The 27,646-nt window shown below is 34.5% G+C and overlaps 1 protein-coding gene across 6 annotated transcripts in view; it reads left to right on the top strand.

Annotated features, from left to right (window-relative positions):
- The window catches only part of LOC147078130 (kelch-like protein 36), a 130,665-nt gene that overhangs the window by 75,251 nt on the left and 27,768 nt on the right, over positions 1-27,646 (top strand). For 2 of the 6 annotated variants that reach the window (XM_085961239.1, XM_085961237.1), the window contains exon 1: positions 16,948-17,043. The exons of 3 other annotated variants lie outside the window; for them this stretch is intronic. In XM_085961239.1, coding sequence (XP_085817365.1) covers positions 17,022-17,043 — 22 coding nt within the window. In that variant the 5' untranslated portion in view covers positions 16,948-17,021. Of the gene's footprint in view, positions 1-16,947; positions 17,044-19,560; positions 19,654-27,646 lie in introns of those variants that run through there. One more of the 6 variants, XM_085961238.1, reaches the window with a different exon arrangement.

Raw genomic sequence — 27,646 nt, 5'->3', positions numbered from 1 at the left:
TTAGCTAGAACATAATATATTAATTTTATTTATATTTATTGTGATCCAAGTTTGACATGCTTGATTGAAAAATACCCAAAATCGTAACATCGGCTTGTCTTGATGTGGAACTTGATGAAATTGTACATGCACCTCTGTGAGAAAATATTATTTCGCCCTAGAAATAGGCTATGACAGGCACAGAATGTCACTAATCACAAAACACTAATTTAATTGTATTATTACCCGTTTTTTTCTACGCACGTAATGCCGGGTCCACACTGGCAACATGTCGCGCGACAACCTCGTTAAATTTTACGATAATTATCATACTTATCGTAAAATTTAACGAGGTTGTCGCGCGACATGTTGCCAGTGTGGACCCGGCATAATGGGTAACCTTAAAATCTGACATCTGTCATTTTAAAACCAGAAATTAAATACCTATCTAATTTTAAATTTACTTGTTTCCGATAAAGGAAGTTATTTTGAAAGTTGATTATACATCCACACACACGAAAGACTAGCAGTAACACACGCGTTAGTATATTATCTTCACTGTGACATTTAAAATGTAAACATGATAATGCTGGTAATGTATGATTTTTTAATGCCACGTAAATTTATGTATATGTCGACATATTATTTACCTCTAATAAAGCAAAAAATAATATTACATTATTTGATGTTTATAATATTTACTAATAATTTAGAATTGCAATTTTATTGTGCAGTCTCCATACGTTTACCATCGTATTACCTGTGACAATTAAAAATATTTTAATAATGCCTAAAATCGAAAAAAAAATGACAACAATTCTGATTGCGGAACGCGATGTTGCCTTATTAAGATGTTCGTTGCTGTCATTATATTTTACATGCGTGGAATTTTACCGTCACTTAAATTTAACGTGGATAACTTGACATTGTATGCATCGTAGGTCTAACTAAGCCGACGATATAGTGTATATGATGATACAGATATCAAACTGTCAGGGCACGTGATTTAAGTAGGTTCTTGCTTGATATGATAACAATGTTCACAACAGTACACACCGTCGTCTGATCTAGCTTGTTTATTGGTTGATTGTTAAATTATCCAATCACGCTCTGTGACGTGTATCCCATATGGCAAGTTCCGCTGTTAAAATTTGCACGGTCGTATTCGTCTATCTATGAGTTTATCATTGGTTTCGTTACTATCCAAAGTTGCTTTGGGTTGCCTACTCCAGTGTTTCACAACCTTTTTATACCTGCGGACCGGTAAAAAAGAGAAAATTTTTTCGCGGACCACTAATATGAATTTAATATGAGATTGCTGTTTCTGATAGTAAAGACTTAAAGAATGGGTTAGCGAGATTTAAAATAGTATAGCAAATCATGGTGTACTTATGGCCTTTCCACTTTATAAATCTAATTAATCAGCCAAATATGAAACTGCCCTAAAACGTATGAGATCGTGGTGGAATTACTTTGTTAATAGTGCGAAGCATTGTTTTTTTCCAATCTTTCTTATTTTTATTAATTTATGTGAAAAAATAAAATGAATCGGCAACTTACACATGGGTATACTTAAATCAAACTTCATTCAAACTCTTTTTAGTTCTCTAGTTTATTTCTAATGTAGTTATTTGTTATTAAAAGTATTTTTCTGTTATATTTTCGAATGATAAACATAATCCCGAAAGTTTCGGGATTATGTTTATCAATCCCGGGATTCATAGGTATCGAAAATAGCTCGGGATCCCGGGATTGGAATCCCTACTTATTACTAACGAGAGCCTTGTTTGTCAGGTTTGTTGACAGCCCGTTCACTGCACAAACCTTGCAACACCGAATGTGCACGTACAACAATTTTATTATTTGTCCTGCTTTCTACTATGATTTTATGTAAGTAATTATCTTTTTAATAAGCATACAATTCGATTAAAATGAAGTGCTTTTTACTGCGCGACCAATAAAAATATGTTTGCCAGAAGAATTTATCTAGGTATTTAAAAAGCGCTCTGGTATGCAATATTGATCCAACATTTCGAACAAATTACCAACACCAAAAAACATCCAAAGCGACATAATGAAAACGTGACGACACATTCCTAAATATTTACATAATTTAGTTATTTTCACAAGACGTTAGCGTACTTAGTGTAGCATTATGTTTCTTTATCTTTTCGATATCTTCCTCATTCAACTGTCATCACGCGGCTTTGCGGCCACGTGACCTCCCCATTAAAACACCTGTCAGCTGTTTCAGACTGTCGCAGTTATCACATGCCTCGAATTTTCGCAGCACGCGTATAATTTTAAACAAGCATGCGCGAATTGTTTGCGTCATGATTTTGTTGGTTTTTTTCTTACATATTATGGTACTTATCTATTTTTTTTTTATCTTCGTTTCAATATGTCAATTCTTCTAATTGTTTTTAAAAAGTACGCCTTATCTTAGAACTTGATAGAATGCTGTTTTTTTATAATAAAATTGTGTGGGTACACTTACACTATATAATATGTGGTTTATCGATGGAATAGTTTATTCTTTTTATTGATTTATCACAACGGTAACCGGACAAAACAGACCATGAATAAACAGAACATGATAAAACAGAACAGCCAGGGGTAAAATAAAACATTTATTTTTGTCGTATTTATTTATGAATTATTAAATACTTTAAAACTGAAGTTTATAAATGAAATATGTATAAATATGTAATATATTTATAATCACTGCATGTTGGCCATTTGGCGTAAAAACCTCAATTTATCTGCTTGGTTTCGATAATCATGCTCAAACTCCACCGAATTATTAAACTCATTAATTCGTTGAACCAAGTCACCCAAACATATTGAACATATTAGATTGATTAAAACAAGATAATATCGATGAGATTGTTTTTACAAAAGCAGTACTGCGAAATAACTTATAGCATTTCTTTTGGTTTAGTGAGTTTAGTCACTTTAGTCCTTGTCTGCTTCTTAGCACAATACCAACATGCATACCACGCGATACGTCCAGGAATCCCTGTCACTCGCCAGTCGTTTTGCGTCTTCACTTAATATACGCTTAGTCGTATATTATATTCTGTGGAAGGTACGAGTATTTAACACCCTACCAGGACGCCGGAATGTGTTATGCTTGAAAAACAGGATCCAATGGAATATACAGATACCTACTTCTTTATTAGTAGTATAGAATAGATAATAATATACGCATCTGTGACTTCGTTATAAAACACATCTAATATAATAATTGTATTGGGAGAAAAGAGGAAACATCGTTGCGCCGTGCGATATGTTACATACAATTCTGAGTAGGTAATCATTTACGATACTAATAATTCTAATTATTTGTCGCGCATGAATGGGATACCATCAGCTGTTCCGAACTGTCACTTACTCCTACCTCACTAACTTCATTTTGATTCATGCTCGGAAATAATATTCACGTACACTACTGCGCCCTAGGTTGAGTTGTGCTTATGGATCGGCTACACCGGTGAAACATTTCCCAACTTGCAACACAATGTTGCTTTCATCTTACAATATTATCAAAGATGCTAGGTATAATTTTTTTATGAAAATTATATTGAATTTCTTGCGAGACCTACATACGTTTCAAATAGGTACGTTTCTGATATGATTAAAGCATGATTTTAAATGCTTCAAAATAACGTTTAATAAAGGAATTTCGACACAAAAAAAACATTTTGTCATGGTCACATCTAGGTAATCCAATCCCGAAATTTTTGATCCCGGGATTTCGGGATTACAATTTGACGATCCCGGGATTGGCATTTTTTCGATAGTTAATATTAAATTTTTATATATAAGTACAAAAAACTTAAAACGTAAAACTTTACGTATGTACTAAAAAAAGAAAACATGTCAATGAATATACTATTATTATTAGTAATAGAACAATAAACAAAACATTAAATGGACGCATGTCGACTTTTTATGACAAATTATGTTTTGTTCTGCACGCGGTCATTTGCACAATCTTCGCGTCGCGTAGTCACGATCGTTTTAGACCGTACCCCAGCTGAAGTATAGCCTTAAGATTTTTTTTAACTACGATGTCGGTACCTAGAGTCCGATTTCTATAAGCTGGCGTATACGTCATCACGGTTCTTTTATGAACTAGTAAAACTAAATTCCCCCCGTTTCAGCATCTTAACACTGCATTACGTCCGCCCCCCCCCCCCCCGCCAACTCCATCGTCAATGCGAGGCTGGCGACGCGATGACGTGTACGCCAGCTTATAGAAATCGCAATCTACATACTTTCTAACGAAGCGACCGCATAATCCGCCGTATTCGTTCCTTCATTTGCCGCCCCTAAGCAATTCATGGTCTGACAACCCCCACGGGACGTCACTGCCCGATTATCTCACTACGCATCGTATATCGTAAAAGTTTCACGCGATATAAAATCTCGCAAGTTATTGCCGCGCAATTATCGCAACTTTGGCATTTGTTTAGTTGGTTCTTCCGGCGAGGTCGCCAACATGCCTCACGGACGATTTATTATCTTGTCGCTCGCAGTTCTTCGGAATTTCGCCGAAGAAAACAATACGAAATACAGAGATATCTTGGAATTGTTATTGTTGTGATGAGACTTGCAGGGAATTTGGAGTTACGTAAATTGAATTCGCTTGTGTCAAGTTTGGATCAAAATAACAATATCTTTCCGGAAACTGCTACCGGATATTGTAAATATTGTAATACCTGTCAACAATCCGTAGTTAGTTGAGGATGAAGTATGTTTATCAGTGGCGAAGGGTGACTTTTGGAAAGAGGTAGGCTGTGGAGATCAGAGAAGAAGGGCACATTTATCAGGTATACCTACCTACTTACGGAATGAGAAGATAATACGATATTACACTCGCGTTTGAAGTGACAATAATGACTGCATGATAACATGATATAAATTATTTTTGTCTATGACCGAACTAAGTAACTTAAACAATAATCACGATATACAATTATTATTTTTAAAAACAATTTATAATTATATCTGATTGAACTCAATAGAAATTATTTTTTTAAATGATCTTATTTATTTATTATGTGCTTAACGGCCCACATGCCCAACGTAGGTCAAAATGGAGTTTTATGGTATTTTCAAAGCATTAGCCTGAACATTCCTTAAACGTTGTAGATAATCTATTTATAGATTTTTTAAGCCTTATTATCCTTTATTTTTATTACATAAAATAGTATTCTTTTAAACCTCTCGCTCTAATGTTTTAGAATATAGTCATATTTCAGTACATGAATGTGCAGCGGTGTTAAAATTTTTGCATTTATTAATTTTTAAACGCATTTATAAAACCATTAGTATAATTTATGACGAGATGATTTTTGTAAAATATTTACAATAAAAATTATATTGATAATCTCTGTGATCCCAAATTTGACAAGAATTAGGCATTTTATTATTCAAAAAATGGGCAAGATTAATACATTTGAAGATAATTGTAAAGATACTAATTATAAGCTATGTCTTTGACCATTCAAGTGTGATAAACATTTGTGTTTTTTTTAAATACGCCATTTCTATCTGCATTTCCCAGTTATCACTGTTAACACAGCCATCCCCTATTAATCTTTTATTTTACAACGTTTTTTACAACGTTTTTCTTAGCTCGTATTCTTATTTGTACGGTGGTTCTTTGTCCGGTACAAATCTTGCGATCGATTTTTAACTAACATCCCGACCAGCTAGACATTTGAAACTTTTAGAATATATCAGAAAACGATGGCAATGCATTTTTTAATACTTCTAGCCATCTTTAAGTAGAATTGAATTCATTTTCAGTTAATTCTGTTTTGTATGAAAAGTTATTGCGACACCATTATTGGTTGCTAGGGGTCTGGGGTCCTAGCAACTAAAGTATTAATATATACGTGCGTTAATATGGAAATCAATATGACATTTCAGTATTATTTCTATCAAGTACAATTTTTTTTGATCGTTTAAGCTAGTCAAGTCAAGTTTATATGATTCAACAGAAAATTTAAAAACGTTGTATACAAGCCCTCCGCATGAGCCGATTTTAGTGAGTAAAGTTTTTACCAAGTGCATAGCCAACACGCCAGTGTTGCCATAATATAATTTATAAAAACATCGCTTGGAAAATTATAACACTGGAATAAATATTCGATATCTGGCAACACTACGACACGCACACAGTCACACATATTTTCGAATAACCCTGGAAAGGGTCGCGGAGGAAGCGTGAAGGGGGCGAGGCAAGTGCGTGAAAAAGTTCTGTCATGTTTTGAGGGACAAACACTTGCAATAGCTCTATCTATATTTTTCTATAATCTAGGGTTGTATATTAAAAGTTCTTTTTGTCTTGTAATTATTATATTTCGGTTCAAAACTCTTCGTTTAACCTACATTTTACTAAGCCCATCGATTGCGGTACTTATACGATATGGAGATTATGATGGAGATTAGATTGGATGATAAAGCATTGAATGCCTATCTCGAGACTGCATATTTGACAACTGATAACGACGATGGTCCTTAAGTAAAGTAGGTCCGTAAAGTCTTAAAAATCCTTAAGTAAAAAAGGTCCGCAAAGTAGCACAGGCAGATAACAGATGTGAATTGTTGTTTTGTACTTCCAATATGAATGCAGAGGTTTTATAATAATTTTTTCGAAGAAATTAAGCGTTTAATTGGTGGTAAATATACTCATAAACTTCATATTCATCACCACATAAAAACACTATTCACGAGTTTTGTAGTGTTTTTTTAATGTCGTTTTGTTTTTTTTTATCTGGGAATGTCCTAAACTAAACTGTGTACAGAAAACGAAGATTTTGCTCAAGTCGGTCTAACCAACTATTGGGCCCATCGGGCTGTCCTGTCCGACCTGATCGCCAAAAAGACAAATTTTATTTCATTTCGACATCATTCTGTGAGCGTTGTCAATACCTCTTCGTGAAGTCCGTTCGGCAGTGTTGTGTTATCTTTTTGTTATATTATATTGTACCTATCGGTATCTTATTTTGATTCCGGCGTCCTGGAAGACGGCTAAATACCATCCACAGTGTGGATGACTGGGATGATGCAAGAACACCAACGAACGAATAGGATTGTTGTAGACTCCGTGTGGTGTCCATTTGCTCTAACCGAGAAGCGGATATGGTCAAAGAATAAGAAAATCTTATTTTATCCTGTTTCTCAAGCACAAGTCCACAGTCTTGGATGACTGTTACCAAGAAACTTTCAGGCATAAAAAACTGAATATGCCCCACAACGCGACCCAGTGCTTCGAAGTACTCCCGAGTAAGGCTGGATGTTGTATTTGTGCGGAGTGGGTTTGGTTTGGAGGGCATGTTTGTGTTGTCGCAATATGAGAAGAGCCCTACGCACCTAACTAAATGATAAATAGATAATTTCCCATGTAAAATGCTGGAATGCCATGGTTTGATTTGAGTTCTTAGACGATGAATAAGTTATATAGAGCAAAGTGCCCTGTAAGGTGTGCGCGCGCACACCTACCAAAATGTGTCCGCACACATGTTTTCATCTCCCGCACAGTCCCCACACAAAAATATTATAAAAGAAAGTTTCCTTTGCTAGATTTTAGTTTTGCTTGAATGCATGAAACCTTCACATGCACAATTCTTCGACTCATTTCTCGGAAGGCGAAGGTCAAGTGCGACTAACGCGAGCACGCAAGTGAAATTTTACGTCGTGCCAAAGTATACGAAAAGAAGATACTTACGTATTTTAGTGTTTATCAGTGACCACCCGTGTGCCGCGTTCTCTACATTTCTTAGTCTGAGATGTTTCAACTTGCAAGAAACATTGTCGTAGAGTCTCATAGTAGTCCTTATTGTGAAAACAGCCACAGTTCTTACAATATTTTTTAAACGGTAAAATTAGTGTTCGTGCCTAAAAGTAGTGTTCGTGCCTAAAAGTAGTGTTTTTTTACATATTATTTAATTTATTTATTATTTATAAAAACATGTATGTGTGTGTTTATGGGGGGGCTTGTAAATTTACCTCACCGGGTGACGGCCCGATGCAGTAATGCGGATGCCGATGCCCGACGGCGTTCATGATCCGCACACACACAATAGAAAAATTAGAGGGAACGTTGATGTAGAAACCTAGAGAAGGTAGGAAGGGGATGGAAGTAGGGATTTTCAGCAGTGTCGAGAATATGTTATTTGAAACACCGATAAGAGAAGGGGAAGAATACAAATTTAAATACCCAAGCACCAAAGATGTGACACCCGTTGTCGGAAGTGTCTGTTATTGATGTTTCGCACGACGTTGTGCACGAAACGAAGACTCAAATAACTTCATTGAGTGAGATATTATCTCGGTCCACGCGTGCCGCTGATTAATATTCTCAATGAGTTGCCCATTGCCAATTAAATTTTTAGACCGCAAACAATATTCGCGTGGGACGATCATCTGTCACTCGATTTGATCGCCCCACAACTAACTACTCCTACGTATCACTATTACGGTGGTTGCTACTTTTTGTCAACGAGTTTGCAAGATACTTGTGCAGGATTACGGGAACTAATTTTATTATAATATTATCAATGCAGAAACTCATGATTGCAAGATTTGTGATGATAGGTTATCTTATTAGTATTGGGCAATGGGTGTATGGAATTTATGAAATCGTTCAGTTCCTAGCAACACTCGTGTAAGACAACCATGGTGTTATCTAAAAATCTAGATAAACAATAAGATTATATCAGTACAAATGCAGAAACGCATGATTGCAAGATTTGTGGTGATTTATCTTATTATTTGGCAGTGGCGAAGGGTGGAGGTAGGCTGATACGATCCGCCATAGATAGTGCACACTAAACTTTGTCAGTCATACGTATTTGTTTTCATTGAAATTAGACTACAATTTACAGATGTTAGTTTTTAAAGTTCAATTAAACCCTGAGAACACCAAATCGTAATTGATAATAGTCACAAAGTACTCCTCTATTTATAAAAATCTAAAATTATGCAATTAAATCATACATAACTTTGAATATTTTATAGATAGAATAATATTTTTATCTATTATAGTTTGGTTTATGCAGGGCTAGTGAATTAAGACGGTAGGTACTTCAGTGAAACGGCAAATAATTTTCAACTATAGGTGCGACGAAATTTTGGACTCGCTGGCAATCGGAAAGCGAAAGTCGACCTGTGAACACGTCAATTTGTTTCGTGATGGGGACGGGGGGTATTAATTCTTAAATCGTGTAAAGATGACTAAAAAACGTAACCCATTTACTTGAAAAAGAAAACATGTTGATGAATATATTATTATTGTTACTAATAGAACAATAATCAGAACATTAAATGGACGCATGTTGGATATATATAACAAATTATATTTCGTTTCGGCTCTTTCATTTAGGTACACAATCCGCGCATCGCCTAGTCACGATCTTTTTAGACCGTGTCCCAGCTGAGGTATTTATTGCCTTGAATAATATTGAACCAACGATATGTATATGTATTCTTAATCCGACGAAAACAAATAAGTATGAATGAAAAAGTGTGCACAATTTTGTCGTATCACCCAAAATATACCAAATTTATTATGGTTTGGTTTAGGCAGGGTTTAATTGATTTAAAAAAAAACTTACCAATACCACCTGTAAATAATTGTAGTCTTAGTTCAATAAAAACAATTACGTATGTCTAACAAAGTTTAATGTGCACTATGTATCGCCGATCTTAACAGCCTACCTCCACCCTTCGCTACTGAGTGGGTGTTTGGAATTTATGAAATCGTTCAGTTCCTAGCAACACTCTTCTAAGACAGCCATGATACTCGTATTATCTAAAAATCTAGATAAGCAAGAAGATTATATCAGTACCGATGCAGAAACTCATGATTACAAGGTTTGTGATAATGTGTTGTCTTGGTTACTATTAATCGCTGTATCTACGAATTATTATAATGTGACATGGTTCAGTTTTCATATCAAGAAAAAGTGTACCTAATATATCTACTATAAAAAGACAACTCGGCTACTTAAGTTTGAGTTGCTACTTTCTCGTTCGTAGAAACAACACTCTTGTTGCAAGATGATGCTATCTAAAGATCCTGATAAGGAATGAAGATTGCACACACGTCTAGACTATCAAAAATAGATCAAGCAATTAAGACTATTTGAATGTATTGACGTACTACGTACTTATTCTTCTGTGATTTCCGTGATCCATTCCCTAGTTACTGACATGCCTGCGTCATTATCATCCAACAGATCGTCGTTTGTGCTGGGTAAGACAAGTGGGCAGGTCACCAAGTGTTCCGCCGTTACGCGGTTTCATCATTGTCGGTAGGGGGTTTAGATTGATTTTGAAATTCCGCGATATAAAATAAAATAAACACCATAAATTCTAGCTTTCTACGTTGGGGAAGATTGGGTTAGTTGCAGCAATCGATTTAAAATAGCAGCCAATTACGATTTCAACGAAATTGATTAGCTGTACAACAGATGATGGTGTAATACATAATGTGGTCTAAAAATCAGTTGAATATATTGCGTCAACCAGCGGGTCTATTCTATACACAAGCCTGGTAGGACTACCCTATTTAGCTACCGTAGCGGACCAAAAACAGCCTTGTGTATAGAATAGAACCGCAGGAGACCCTGCGAAAACCGATATATTTTGGGCGATACGACAAAATTGTGCACATTTTTTCATTCATACTTTTGTTTTCGTTTAAGAATACATATTGTTGGTTTTTTTTAATGCATTAAGCTCTGCCTAAATGAAACTATAAGGATAAGGCCACATAGGCAGGTGCCTTGCTTGGTGGCTACGTGCTAGGTAACATATCCTAGCGAATGGACGCACACTATACTATCGCAATTGCCACATTCCACGATTCGCGCCTCGCTACGTGATTATTAGTCACCTCGTCAGTCTCCCGGCGAACAAACGTGTTGTTATTTTTATTGTGTCACCTAGTTATTTTGCAAGATGGCGAATGTTTCTTCAGTATGACAAACGTCAAACACCGTATATTTTGAGGTTATTAATAATGACGCATGGGATGAATTGACATTATGCACCCAACAAGTTCGAATTTAAGACTTTCGAAATTTTAAACTTAAATTCTCTGTGAGAGTAGCTTTCTGGTTAGTTTTGAGAGTGAATCGTTGTTGACTTGAGCGCTCCCAAATCTCAAATGAATTTGTACCTCAGCACGTAGCGTAAAATGTGGCAGTTATTTTTCTATAATCTAAGGTGGCAGTAGTGTTTTTAGTAGGCAAGCATAACACCTAGCTCAGCACTAGCGAAGCACCTGCCTATGTGGCCGAAACCTAATAGAAAAAACATATTATTCTATCTATAAAATACTCAAAGTTATGTATGATTCAATTGCATAATTTTAGATATTTTATAGATATTTGAGTATTTTTTGATTATTATCTATTATGGCTTTGTTTATTTATGCAAGGATTTAATTGAATTTGAAAAACTAACCAACATTATCTGCAATTCGTAGTATTAGTTCAATAAAAACATTTACGTATTACTGTTTATGGCGGATCTTAACAGCCTACCTCCACCCTTCGCTAATGGTACAGATACTTACCACGATTTCTTCATAATCATACTAGACAGAATAGTTTGAATACAATCTTTAACTTTAGACGTCTTTGGAGCATATAATAGTATTAATTTAATCTCGATTCCATGATAAAACAGAAAAAGAAATATAAGAAAATTTGCTGCCACACTGAAGATAAACACATACCGAACTTTCAAGGGAACAAATCAGTCATTCTGTGATAAAGATTTTTTAACGATAATGATAGATATTATTACTACGACCTCTAGACATATAATTACGCACTGCATTCTATGTCATATTGACAATTCGCCTAATGAATGGGTGAGATTATTTTCTCTCTTGAGACGTATTGGAACCATGTGCTGCAGTTCCGTCCAGTATGTAATTAGTTCTCGAACTGATGACCGAATTACCGCCCTCGAAAATATACTATCTCTGCTAATATTAGAATTCGTACGCTAGCGATAGATTGTATTATTTTTGAGTTTTCTTCAGTGAAAAATTGGCAGTGTACCGTATACGTTTCAAGCGTTTTGTTTGACCATTCGTTGTGTCTGTTTTGTGACACAATATTTGGGGAAATACCACATCACAATTGGATTCATAGGTATACCATAAAATTAATATTATATGAATCCTTAGGAAATCGTGGGAACAAAAAATCGGAACGATTGGGTATCCGGGGTATCCATGAGAAATAAGAGAAAGAATGCGCATTTATTTCTTGACTGAAGAGCCTATACTAGTAGTTCGACCAAAGCACAGCATCACTTTTTAGAGTAGTAATGAATTAGACGGGAATTAAAATGCCATTCATCATAATACATTGGTACTTGTAATGGTAATGCCTCTGCAAAAAAATCGCAACGATTGGGATTTATCCATGAGAAATAAGCGAAAGAATACGCATTTATTTCTTGACTGAAGAGCATGGCCCCCACATCCTGAAGCGGGCCCTCAGGCAAGGATATTTGGCGGGCACCCCTACCTATCGCTAAGGTTAAAAGTAGTCGTAACTCTACAGTGGCGTTTTTCAATAGGTGTTCGAGTTTAAATAAAATTCAGTGTATTTTTAGCAATTGTTTAACACATCGAATTATGGATCTGTCGAGTATCAACACACAACAAGCAAAAATTGCATCGCACAACCATATATTTAAAAATGGTAATAACTCAGAAGTAAAATAGCGCCACATGCGACTATTTTACTATTGGAGCAAATTTAAGATTATGTGTTTATCTCATTTATCTGATCGACCCGCCACGCCGCCCCCCTGAGCTCGGGCCCCTAGGCTAGAGCCCTGTCAGCCCCTCCCTTGTGGGGGCCATGCTGAAGAGCATTATACTGGTAGTTCGACCAAAGCACAGCATCACTTTTTACAGTAATGAATTAGACGGGGATTAAAAAGTCATTTATCATAATACATTATTTGTACCTACGATGCCTCTGCAGTGGCTGGTTTAGTACCTTTCAGATGTCGTAGTCACACGTACAATACGTAGGTTCTGTTATAACACGACTTAACGAGACTGCTATGATTATCCAAAATTAGTAATTAACGGGTATATATTGTTACTTGTGATGGTCCCATGGATAAGGGTGGTGTTCAATAGAACCATCATAAAATGTGGGTTTTATGATGTGAATATAACAATTCGCAGCCTATACAATATTTATTTCTAAATGGATTTCTTATTTAATGATTTAAAAGCATTTCTTATGCAATAATGTAACAATACACACATCACTTATCTAGTTTTTTAATTTATACAATAAATCTTAATTTGAAGCGCCTAGTTTCAAAAGCCCCTAAAACTGTTTTTGAAAATTTTTGAGTTAGATATGTATTTAGATGGATATTATGTGTTAACTGTATTATGATGGCCAAAGATTGAACATTAAAAAACGCCAAAAACCGTCAATACGTATGATCAAAATTTAGAGTAAATTTCAAAACCCGCTAAAATGGTTGGGTGTGCTTTTCAAATACCCATAAAATGGAAAAACAAAATACTCTTTAGAATTTAACGAATTAAAAAATAAATACATAAAGTTCACAGGTTTAATAGATACTTATGATTTTTTCTAATTTTTCTCAAAACTACCTAAAATCGTTTTTATCATTTTTCTCAGATCTACCTAAAATCGTTTTAGGGGCTTTTGAAACTAGGCGCTTCATTTAGTATAATGAGTACTTAATCTAAATATCGTCACTGTTCTGGCAGAAGACACTAATTCGAAAAAATGACATATTGAGTGCCAAAATGTTCCTTATTTCAAACTTTACCGTCTGGAAACCTTCTTAATAAATAAACAGTCTTTATTTTAAAGCTATTTATTTTAAGCTATACTCAAAACTAGTATTCTCCAGTTAGTGTGTTCTGCCAGAACAGCGACGATATATATCTTTATTATTATTGATATAAAACATTCCTTGCAATAATATTTAACAATACAACATATTGCTGTGGGAGTTTGGTCCGTTATTAAATTACTTATTGATTCATTTATTATATCTTATGTTATCTTATGATATAATAATACCTATTGTAATATAAATCAATCCGTGAAAGCCTGTCGGCTCTATTTTCTATCGAATGGCCCAGTAAAACTATACCTGCCTACAATTAATTTTGTTAAAGTAATAAAATGAATAATTTGTTATTAAATAGAAAATATGACATATAGCTACTTAAAAGAAAACGTTAATTAATATGTAGGATGCATTAAATTTCTCCAAAGCCGCCCCATGCATATGGCTGCTGACCTCCACTATAATACGCATGTAACTTCGGAACAGAAACCGTTATGAGGATGTTTCTGTAACCCGAACGACATGCCAAGATCACTCAAGTAGACTCAACAACGTTTGTTTCTCATCAAAAAAAAAAAAACTTACATGAAACAGAATACGCCTATAGGACAAGACAGTTCATTGCAAGATTGTCGTAGTATTATGAATGCCGCGACACTACAGTCAAACCAGTTTTTAATATTCAAATCACCCTGATTTAAACACGAACAAGCCTTGGTGTTGCCCCAGTCCTTTTAATAATTTTCGCGCGTCATTTTTTGGTATACGTGACAATGGCGGTGATCGCCTGTCTTCCACACCACACCCCCAGCACGTTTTCATCTCCCAACTCCTGTTCCCAATGGCAATAAACGCATGCTTTATTGGTAGACTTTGACACTTTTTGGCACTCTTACAAAATTTGTTAAGTATACTTAGTCAACTATAGTAGATATAATATTATGTTGACGTTCTCATTGTTTTTATCTAAGTATACCTAATATTAGACGAAAGCACCCGCTTAATATATGTTTTATTTATTTATCAATTATTTAAAGAGGTAGACATCGTTATAGTGGATGAGTTGCTAATGTTCTTTTACATGACATTTACAGATATGAAGTCGAATAATGATGCAGGCTATCTGTACCATTTTCGGAATTCAGTCACGCACGTGGAAATCCCGTGGCACTTTTGATTTGGTGTCCCCATTAGACCCCAAGAGTTTTTACAAATGTTCAAAAAATTAAATTGTGGCGCCTTCCACGGGCGGTGTCCTTCCCTGATATCCACCCCATTGACAAACGTATTGTCTATCGTATTTTAAATGCGGGTATTCTTTGTTATTAAAATCAGTAATGGGGTATGTGTATCCATTATACTATCTTAGCACAACACGGCTGACGGCACGTGTAGGTTTTACCTATCTGTTATTTTATTTAGAGTAGCACTGCATATTTAACCTACATCGGTAGCCTATTTTTTCACATCGCCACATGTATGGCAAAAGAGAATTGCGATTTTTTAAGATACCCAAATGTATCATTGAAAATAGTTTCTAATTTTAGACGTTTAAAACTAATTGAATTAGCTTTTGTACCTACCAGAACTAGAAGAAGGTTCAATATATAAGAAGTCAAAATGATTACCGAATGAGAGAGGATTCTGAAATATTAAACTAAAAGAATGATGAATTAGAAGAGGAAAGCGCTGCTAATAACTAAAACATTAGTTGCAATTTAGTATGCAACCTTCAATAGAAGACATGACCCGAAAAAGAACTATCAAAGTAGAAGCAAAAAAATGAGCAAATAAGCCTCCGTTCCCAGATGACGAAAGCCAACTCTTCTTCCGCATACCACGTAGGAATGGTTACACAAAGAGTGATGATTGACTAATGACTACCTTAATTACTATAGATATATTGTTGTAAGTATATATTTTGAAATTTTTGTGCTAACCCAGATTTCCTTGGGTAGCAGTTCCATTATTCGATCTGTTTAATCCCATGGTGTATCCCACGTGGTGAAGTCAGACAAATAAAGTCTGGTTTGGGTTACTCTATTGGAATCTCCCAGGGTCATAGACTCTGTAATATTACTCTACGTCTTATCCAGCCATAATCATATCACATTGGCTTACATTTTCCAACAGAGATGAGCGGATCGGGATTAGGATTAATAATAGACTGGAAACTGTTTAATGATGGTAATTTAAATAGATCTTTCACTCACAACCGTTGGCTTCTGTACTCAAGATTTCAGTGCATTAATTTTATTATTTGAACATTTATTTTTGTAACATTCACTCGTGCTATACATCTACATTTTATACCTATATCAGTGGCGAAGGGTGGAGGTAGGCTGTTAAGATCCACCATAAATAGTGCACATTAAACTTTGTCACTCTGAGTTGAATCTTCGTGAATCGTGGCAGACGTAAATAGGATTGGTTCCAATTTGCTCACTATCGTTCACGATTCCGAAAAACCATAGATAGATAATAGATTTAATAGATTTTGGCAATCGTGGCAGACGATCGGGCCAGACGCCGCAATCTGCCAATGTAATTTGAGCATTAGTATTGTTTAGCAGTCTTAACGTATTTTCTTTGTGTTTCATACCATGTTGTGAACGTCTTTAACTTGTACTAATTGAATTGTCTTTAATCAACGTTTGGGAGTGGCCTAAGTGGTCCAAACTTGAGCTCAGATCCCCACAACTACATTCCTTTTTTTATTTAATGAAATTGCTATCGATCTACAATGCGTCAATAAAAACTCATATAAGTACGAAGATAACGAATCATTGATTTACATTTTAATCAGTTTATTTTTGTTATCATATTATTATAATCATACATATTGATTCAATACGCATTACTTATTACTACTATCATCTTTTATCAGCTCATTTTTAAATTGTCTAACCTTTTGGCCCCTTCATTGGTTGTTTTTAAAACTTGTTTTTTTTGAATCCTTGTCTTCGAACTCTTTCGTTAGTTTTTGGGACAAATTATCTTTTATCTGATATTCCACGCCCATTTTTTTTAGATTTCGTTATTATTTTGGTGAAATAACAATTATTGATAAGTAAAATCAGTGCTGTTTTGTGTTCAGACCACTCAATACGTCTATCTGCAGTTTGTGTTTGTGAAATGTTGTCAGTGTGAAGATGAGAAATATTCCTTGTTTAGGTAGGTACATTTAACAAAATATTATTAGTGAATTGTTTATCATAGTGGAATTGTCTTAAATGATTTAACATTGAAAAAATTACAATACTATTTTGGCAATTAATCCAACCATCATCTCAGATTCCTAGTGCCTTATTCACTGCAGCATACTTACTCTGGCTCTAGGTCTTGCGAGGTGCATGATACTTCCAATTAGAGTTGGGTATTTCCCGAGAAAATCTCAATCTCGAGATTCGGGATTTCCAGAAAAGAATTCTCGAGATTTCGGGGAATTAAAACAACCTGTAAAAATCTTAAAATCAGTGTAAAAAGAGACAAGTTCCGAAAAAATATGATTTTTTTTTTATTTATGTAAGAAGCCAAACAAAATAAAAGTAGGAAAACAAAAATAATTCAAAACATTACTTATTAAAATGGAATTTAAGAAAACACAGACAGCTTATAATCAGTATCTTTATAATTATCTTCAAATGTGTTAATCTTGTCCATTTTTTGAATAATAGAATGCCTAATTCTTGTCGAATTTGGGATCACAGAGATTATCAATATAATTTTTTATCGTAAATGTTTCACTATAATAATGTCACTATAAATTTTACTAATGGTTTTATAAATGCGTTCAAAAATCTTAACACCACTGCACATGGATGTACTGAAATATGACTATATTCTAAAACATTAGATCGAGAGGTTTAAAAGAATAATATGTTATGTAATAAAAATACTTGCAGTCATCAAATGTTTAAAATAAATATAAAGGATAATAAGGCTTCAAAATTATATAAATGGATTATCTACAACGTTTAAGGAATGTCCAGAAAATACCATAAAAGCTCCATTTTGTCCTACGCTGTCATACACTGTCATCATCCTCCAGTGGCTAAGGGTGGAAGTAGGCTGGTAGATCCGATATAAATAGTGCATACTAAACTTTGTCAATTATACGTATTTGTTTTCACTGAACTAAGACTACAATTCACAGATGGTGTTGGTTAGTTTTTAAAATTCAATTATACTTACATTACAATTATTCAAAATTGAATCTCATCCATTATACTATTTTTGCAACAGTTGGCAACGACTGCAGTCTTTCGTCGCATTATGGTTTGCTTGCCAAAAGCGGCTCGTGCTGTTCGTTTCAGAGTCGAGCCGGGCGGCATTCGACGCACGTGGCTCCGATCAGTTAGCCCGCGACCTCAGCCGCCCAGTCGGCGAAACCGGTCGACAGACAGATCGAAGTCACTTATCGACACATTTTGATCGACAACCATCGATCACCGCCGCGGCTCCATTATCTGTGCGCGAATCTACAGTGTCCTTACCGTTGTGAATCATACACCAGTAGTTGTATTATTAATAATATAAAAATAAAATCTAAAACTTTTAATTGTGTTGATAAATAATTATATTATTATGTTCATCAGTCGCCGCTGTAATTAATATAGGTACGGTCTAATTAAGTCGTCTGTGAAAAAAATTAAACTCTGTTCAAATTTCGAATAGTGCAAAAGTGATATTCTTTTCATTAGAAGAGTTTGCAACTTTAATTTCTCACTGTAAATTGAAAAAAAACTGCAACATACATACTACCTAGTTTGCACTATTGTAATTTGATCAGGATACAAAATTATTCTTCTCGGTTGTTGAAGATCGTGACCATTATGATCTGTTCACAACTCTGATCGTTCCATCTTCCATTGGCTGTTTTTCTTCTTCCTTTATTTACAATATTCGCTGCCAATCATGACTATTACCTCCAAGCTGTGCCGAAAGAACAGAAAAGTTCGTCTCGGACAGACAGTTGAGAGTCAGTATTTTATTCTTAGACCTTTAAAGATGATCTGTTGGTATGTGGTACACATGACTAAATAATTTCGCCTCATATATTATTTTATTTAATGCCACATACTACTTTAATATTGCTCAATATTTTCTACTTTTTCATCACTTCAGCAATTAAGTGCCAATTTAATAATTTTCGTTTATTTCTGAATATTTCACCTCGAAGAAGTTTTGAGATCTTTACAGTGATACACAAGGGGAATCAGTTTTCAACTGTATTTTCATTCTTCAACCAAATCCTGCTTTACCACTCTCCGCGTACATTTTACAACGATTTACCGTTGGCCATTTTGTCAAGTCCTGATATTATAGACTCAGCTGAGTATCAGAAACTACCATTCTAATTTCTGATAACTATCTACCAATAATTGCAGCAACCTAACCTAACCGATCCAAAAATGACTGCATCCTCTTTCATTCGTGCTACTATTAATTTTATTTTTCGTTTTTAATTCCAACAGATTATCATCAGTACCCAGTGCGTTGGGGTATATTAAAATATAGCTATAATAAATCTTGTAATAAATAATAAGTTATAAAAAATAAGCACGGCGCACCTGTGAGTTGCCGACTACCTTGGTGATTTGCATACCTGTGGAGTGTCGCAGGAAAAAAAATAATTGATTAATTCTCGAAACACATGCATTCGATAATATCAAAATTTAATTCAGTTCTCGTTCATTCGGTGAATCGGTGCGGTCTCTGACATAATTACTGCCCTAAGTAATTTGGCGGGATTGGAATACTCAGAAATGTGCTTTGATCTCGGTAAGTCAATAAACAAATCGTAATTATTTTAATTTACTAATTTCAAACTGTACAATCAGTGGACGCTACGATTTATTTAAAACCGTATTATCTCTACCCGGACTAGGGAATCCAATCCCGGGATCCCGGACAATTTTTGATACATATGAATCCCGGGATTGATTAGTAAGCACTTTCGGGATTGATTTTGTTATTAATCATAATCAATTAACATGCGTACAACATCAGTATGTTAGTGACGTCTATCATATCTGCCTGCACATGTCACAGGGGGAATCGCCGGATGCTCACGGGTAATAAATATGTAACCACATTTTGCTTCCCTACGCAATCGTATCAACATCAAAAAAAATAATAAATCCTTAAATGCTAAATTTTATGAATGTATGTTTTAATTTTCTCGAAGAATTTAATTATCAATTAATAATCAACACAATATCTACGAATGATTAGCAATTGTTGGAATATCGGAATGTTTGTGAATTTTATTATGACGTATTGTATTTACTGTCAACACAATAATATGTTATTTTTTATTTTCATTGAACTCGTATTATTTGTTATCTTTTCTTGAATAAATAAATACAACTGATTTACTTTCACATTAATATTTATATTACAATATTTTTTACTCCATTAAATCTATGTATTTACAAGATTGAACCTACACAATATTAACAATAAATATCTTAAATAGTAACTATAAATTAGACTAGACATTTTTTATCAATTTTATCAATGCTTTTTTTATATATAAAAATGTATATTAACTATCGAAAACAATGCCAATCCCGGGATCGTCAAATTGTAATCCCGAAATCAAAATTTTGGCTCGGGATCGGATAACCTAACCCGGACCATATCGACTGCAATGAATATAGACTATAGAGAGGCGTTTTGTGTGGAAATAAATCTAACTTGTGTAGCAGTAATTCACATAGAAACTCATCCCAGGTTGCTTAACATGCAATACAATCAGACCATCCCCCGTACATATTATGACAGGATGAAAGGCAAGTATTGTGTAAAAATCAACGTGGAAATGGAAATGGAAATAAAGGTGGTTGTTCCAATTTGATTCCAAGATTTGAGAACAATAGACTCAGACTCCATTGTCCCACTAATTATTACTGATTGCTAAAATATGTATTTATTATAAAACGCATTGTGAATTTCCTGTAAGTAATAGTTTTTTTTTAAACTTAATTCACCTAACTGTACTAACATACGTGCAAGTGTAGTGTATGTTCGAACAACCTTTTTCGTTTTTTCGAACGAAATTTGTTTTGAATTTGAAAATAAACTTACAATAATATGTGCCTACGTATTTTGTTTTGTACATAATCTTTTTATGGTAATTTTACGTTGATTTTTTTTTAATTTGTACTAAATTAAACAGTAGATACGATAATCCTAAAATAATTTCATTCATTCTCAATGCTTTTCTGCGATCTGTAATAATTATTAGTACACCCGATCCTCTTTTTGCACGGGGGATACGTTCCAAAGACTACAGTGCCTATTCTTTACTTTAAGGCCATGCATTAGTTGAGGCACGGTCTAAAAAGATCGTTGCTAGGCGATGTGCGGATTGCGGGTCGCGGGTGAAAATGACGCCTGTCAAACGAAATATTATTTCTCATATAAATCCAACATACGTCCATTTTATGTTCTGTTTATTATTCTATTAGTATCAATAATAATATATTCATTGACATGTTTGCTTTTTAAAGTAAATGGGTAAAGTTTTTAGTAATCTTTACACGATTTTAGAATTAATTGGCCCGTCGCCATCACGCAGCGAAGTGACGTGCGTCCGACTCCACGTTCTCTCAATGAATGCAAAGCAAGTACAAATTTTCGTCGCGCGTACAGTTGAACATTATTTGGCGTTTCACTGATGCGTCACCTTAAGTCAACTCTTACTTCCATTACTTTTAAGTCAACTCAAAATACGAAATTCTTTAACTCAAAAATAAATCGAATTTATTTATTATTTATACATTAAAATATGCATACATAAAAATAGACAGTTTTCGATTTAAATTAAATTTAGCATAGAGAAATATATTCATGCACTCTTGTTACTTGAGAACAAATAAGCTGATACTGCTGTTTTTCTCTGGCGAAAAATCACTCTCATCGCTGGAAATATTTAATGACGCTGACGCCGAAGCACGGGGCGCGTCTTTCGTGTCGAACCTGAAGTTACTGGCTAGTGGCGCCATGTATGTATGCTGGGTGGCATCCGGTGACAACATATGTATGCACCAGTGGAGTGCGGTCCATTGCAACGCAATTTTTTTGATAAATATGTACATACATACGTATTTTTAATCTTTTTAGTTTTTTTAAACCGTGTTAAAGAAAAAAATCAGTGTAAATAAAAAATTATTAGTACTTTTTTTAAACCGTGCAAAAAGAGGATCGGGTGTATTTACAATATTGTTTGGGCTATACGTATTTTGTAAAATTTACGTGTAACAATAGTTATTATCTACCCAGAAAAACAACCCCTGTACGCACTGCACTACTGGATTTCTAATCATTACTAATCGTCGATCCATGATCAATCATGCGGATGACATAAACAGCGTAGACTCCCAATCTTGATTGATTGGGATGCGCTAGAATCGGTAAACAGAGCGTAGAAGTCGTCCTTTTAATTTGTTTGCAATATCTGATCGGCCGTAGATATGTTGGAAGATTTAAAATTGGAAAATTATTTTCCTTCCATTCATTTCGCTGATTCAGGTTTCGAGGCGTTAGCAAACATAGTTACTATAAATGGCTCACAACTTTTTTTAATAGGTACCTACATCGGTAAACTACATTTTAACATTTTTTATCAATTAAATAAAGTCGTAGATAATATGTAATATCTCTATCTAGTGTATTGTCGTGTATATTATAATGTTGCACAAAATGATCTAAGTTGAGATTTCGTAATTACAATATCACATATTTCAGAGTCGATTCATCTTATCATAATATAAACCAGATTTTTCTAAAACCAAAACGCCGTCTATATAAAGACAACAAAACTCCATAGACACCACAGAACAGACTAAGATATAAATACAAAAGCTAGTCGCCATGGGCCAAGGCTTTGAAGCCAGTTTCGTTTTGAGGTTTAATGACGATCAGGCCACACAAGAATACAAACCTCGCCTGAATTTTCTTAAATATTTCCAATATCGAATGGGCGTTTTGTTTACGTGACAAACGTTAATGCCAAAATTTTTATAAATCGTGTTTAAAATTAAGAATATCATATTTATCCATACTAGAGAATTAAACCCTCTTAGAGCCTCACCCAGAAACGATGAAAAATATTATATTCTTTTATCTTTGACAATTTAAGATACACTAGGTTTCACGTACATATTTCAATTATTCAAAAGTTGGTAAGTCACGAAATCGTGTTATTATATTTATCCATACTAGAGAATTAAACCCTCATACAGCCTCACCCAGAAACGATGAAAAATATGAAATTCTTTTATCTTTGTCAATTTAAGATACAATAGGTTTCACATACAGATTTCAATTATTCAAAAGTTGGTAAGTCACGAAATCGTGTTATGGAGTAATTACAATTTGAAGTCAGACATAAGTCCCTCCAAAATCAGGCATAATGCTAATTTCTTTGTGCTTTGTGTGCATGTTCTATATATCAGATGACCTTGAATATTTTTTTAGCATATCTCCATTTATGTACTTATATAGACACATAGACCCTTAACTCTTAATACCTAAATTATCGACTTACCAACTTTTGGCAGCATAAGTATTAAATTATTATTTTGCAGCTGGGTGAAATAATAATAAATGATCAGTACTTTACCGGGGGTGCGAATATTTTATCGCGTTAGATTTTTCTCAAGTGAATTTCTGTCCGATATTTCGCGGTTCAATAATTATTTTCGTAGAACGACTTTAGGATATCTATGTTCAAAACTGTTTGTTAAGATATATGTTGTTTCTTGGATTATCTTTGATTAGAGTGAACCTTATTTTGCCGGCGCTAAGCAAACTGTAAACGTAAACATCATAATATTATAATCAACAGCGACCTTAGCTTGTAAACAAATTTGTGATCCGTAAAATTTCCCCATACCTTTCTTGTTGGCTTTGCGTTTTGTGTGTTAAGGCAGTGTAGCCATCAAGTAGTGATAATAATCGATAAATAATTTCATTAAATTTTAGGTCACGGTCCCAACCTTGAATCGATATGGCTGTTCTTTTTTGCAAAGTGGCGTCGGCAAAAAAGAATATTATATTGTCGTAAATTAAGTACGCCCGATTGGCTTTGCTAAATCAATGTCGCCATTATTTAGAAGAAATATATTCTGCAGGGTCGTATGCAGGTTTTGGGCAGCGGGTCTCGTCGCACTAGAGCGGCAAAGTTGCGTTTTGGAAACGATGATTTTTTTAATTAAGCGTTTATTGATATATTATTTGCGTATTACGATTTCTATATTGTATAATTTCGTAAGAGCTCAGAGTAATGATACATAGAGAGCCCATATTTTTCGGCGAAATGAAGCCGTGTTTCTTGCGTATAACGATCAGTAGAACCTCAATTTTATTATTATTAACTTAACTATGAAACGTTATACCATCATGTTCCTTCTCAGTACGGCTACCAAATTTAAACACAACATAGTTAAACGTTCTACTAAAATAACTAAAAGTAATTACCACTAACTTTATATTTAACACAAAAATCAGCAACGCGTGCCCGCAGTTTTTAAATTAATGTAATCAGTAAAATCCATATTTACCGGCTACGTTTACAAAAAAATATTTAATTCAGCCGTAGAAATTCTATCTTACTCTAACGCAAAGAGCGGAGATATAAGCGTGCCGAATGCTTACTCACTCTCACTTATGGTTCGTTTTTGTTCAGGCCTTGCGTGAGAGACTCAGGTATTTATTGTTACTCAATACCTTCAGTTGCATGACTATTAGTTATTTTCGCCGTAATTAGGTAGAATGCAGGTGGTTAAATTGGTAAAGCATATTATCCAAAAAATCCGATGTATGCTAGTTCGAGTCATGTCCGACACCATATTTTTTCAAGATGTATTTTATATTTCTTATGTGTACAAAATACAAAGTTTGGAATAAATGTGTTAGGTTTCTAATTATTATTCTTCTTGGATTTTTTTCTGTAGTAGTGATATACATTTCCTATATATTTTTTATTGTTGTCCATGACAGATTGAAGTCGATATGATAGAATTTTATTTCTTCATTCATTCAAAAAACTGGACTCTAAAATTATTTTATACGCCTCTGTTGTGGATTTGTCGGTTGCAACACACTATTGCCAGTCTATAATGTGTGGTTCATTTTCGTAGGACACTCACACATTCAAAACCCTGCGTTAAAATGTAGTGTATTAGGATATAACCTATCGGAATTATATGTATTCATTATTTGTTCTGTGTTCTGCACCGCGATTTCCTAACTATCGACTCGTGTGGCACCAGACGACATGACGTAATTGTGACGTCAGCCAATACACGCTCGAGGCATGCCGCCCAGCGCGCAGTGCTCACCGTAGATGTTATTACGATGAAACACCTATATGTGTATGGTGACAATGAATAGCGCCGCTGTCTGAGTAGCGTTATTTTCTCGAATGCTATTATTATCTATTATTAATGTATTTGGCTATGTTGGTAAAGCAGTAGGTATTATAAAACTATAGAAAATAAACAACCTCCATTTCGACGAAAATGTGAGAAGGTTACCTATTTATTTTATGAGGACAGAGTAGTTACCCACTGACATTTTTAAATGTCACTTTACTCTGCTTCCGTAACGTATTTTACGCCACTTGAATAGAAAAAAATGTAAACAAACACTTAACGTGAACCAAATTCAAGCGCGCTGTGTGAATCGGAAGCTAACATTGACTAGGAAGGCACTTGGGAAAATCGACAGTTTTTTCGCCAAGTGTATCAAACCTTGAGGTTTTTATTTTATTTGCCTTATTTCGTTGTCACTGTTGGTGTTCTTTTGTTGAATTATTTCCGGGCTCCGACCGTTTATTGATTGCCTTGAAAAGGGCTTTGCGCTCACTTTTTTCTCGACACAGAAGTACCTTAATAAATTCTGTACATATTATCAGGTGTAATCATGAGTTTTCTTGATTTTTTATTCGGTTGGTATAATAGGCAGATGCACGCTGAATTACTCGACTTTTTTATTAACCGGATAGTTGATTTTTCTCGATTCATTGCCGGTTTTAAGAATTTATAAAATTAATCCAAAAGAGTTTTACAACACTTATTATTAGCATTATTTATTATTATTGATTTAATTTAATAAACCTGGTGAAAATGTCCCTCTAAGGCTGACGAAATCGGTCCAGATTTATTTAATAAAAGTGGGAAAAGTACTTAAAAAATAAAATCAATAATACAATGCATTTCCACGACGAATTGACTGTTAACACAGTAAAATATATATTTTTTAAATTTATTTAAAGTTTTCTACATAATTAGGACCGATTTCGTCCGCTTTATTAATTTAATGTCTCTCCATCAAGAATTGACAGTTATCACCATTATTACTATTAAAAACATGTCACTAACTAAAATTGAGTAGTTTGTTTATTAAATTGGATTTCTTTAATTAGCAAGCATTCGTATTAATATGGCAACCACTTTTGGTGACTTTCTTCGTCGTGCCGTCCATTGTCATGTTTCTGCCTATGCGGCCTTTTGAAATAATAGTGACTTGCGCTCTATGAATAGTGCGGATTTCAAAAAAAAATGTTAAGGAAAACTTGGTTATTGCCAGTAAGTTGACAGGAAGCCAGCGGTAAACAAATTTTGAAAATAGCCGATATACCTACTGGATTATTTGTTAGGTTAAGTTAGGTCAAGTTTAGTTAATTAATTAGTTTAGGTTAATTAGCGCGGTTCCCGCCTGGCTTCCTGTAAACCGACTTGTACCGAAAACTTTATAGGTAGTCCAAGTTCTTCGATGGGTTATATGCGACATGCATGACGAGCGCCTTCCAACTATGTTGCAAGGTCTGATGGATGTTTTTTAAACATTAAGTTACATGTGTTTTATAAATGCCAACAAAATCACATCCGCAAAATTCACGTGATGCATTCGTACCCACTTTAGATCTGCCATCGTCGTACTGTCGTCACAGGTCCTTCGATGTCACCAAATTGAACCGGTAACCTTTTTAACGATAGCGTTATGCTTTCCCGATCAAGCCACACCCTTTTTATGTACAAACAATAAGAAATAATATAAATCCTATGTAACGTCTAGAACTTATCTTATTTTCGAATAGTGTCATGAACCCAAACTTGGCAACAGAACAGATAACCTGAATATTTTCAATAATACTTGACTTGTCCCACATAATAATGTTATTAATGTAGAAGATTATTAATCACTGTTATGTCTACGTCTGTCATGGTAATGCTATCATTTTGTGCGAATATTATTAATTTCTTACTACATATTCCAAATCTACAATGTATGTAATAATAATGTTTATACAGAGAATGTTAATTGCCATCCATTTGTCAAAAATTACTGTCGCTGGCTGGCAATTTGGCGAAAATTTTAAACGCTGTTTCTAGGGAATCCAATCCCGAGCCAAAATTTTGATCCCGGGATTTCGGCATTACAATTTGACAACCGGGATTGGCGTTTTTTTCGATAGTTTTTTTTTTATTATTTATACAAACAGCATTGATAAAATCGGTCAAAATTGTCTAGTATACTAAGACATTATTTAATGTTAATATTGTGTACGTTCAATCTTGGAAATACACGGGTTTAATGGACTAAATAATATTGTAATACAGATAATAATGTGAATGTAAAACTTTATTTTTATTTATTTAAGCGAAGATAACATTCATAACATTCAGCGTAGAAACAAGTGGCTGCCTGCACGTCCGTGGCACTGGCGGTTAGACGTTATTCGCATGCCAGAACGTCAATGGCG

Source organism: Rhyacophila brunnea, unplaced genomic scaffold (genome assembly GCF_057557595.1).
Source record: "Rhyacophila brunnea isolate RB1 unplaced genomic scaffold, BYU_Rbru_1.0 scaffold_12, whole genome shotgun sequence".
Taxonomy (NCBI): Eukaryota; Metazoa; Arthropoda; class Insecta; order Trichoptera; family Rhyacophilidae; genus Rhyacophila; species Rhyacophila brunnea.
Note: the sequence above shows the minus strand (reverse complement) of the source record. Positions and strands in the feature narration are given on the sequence as shown.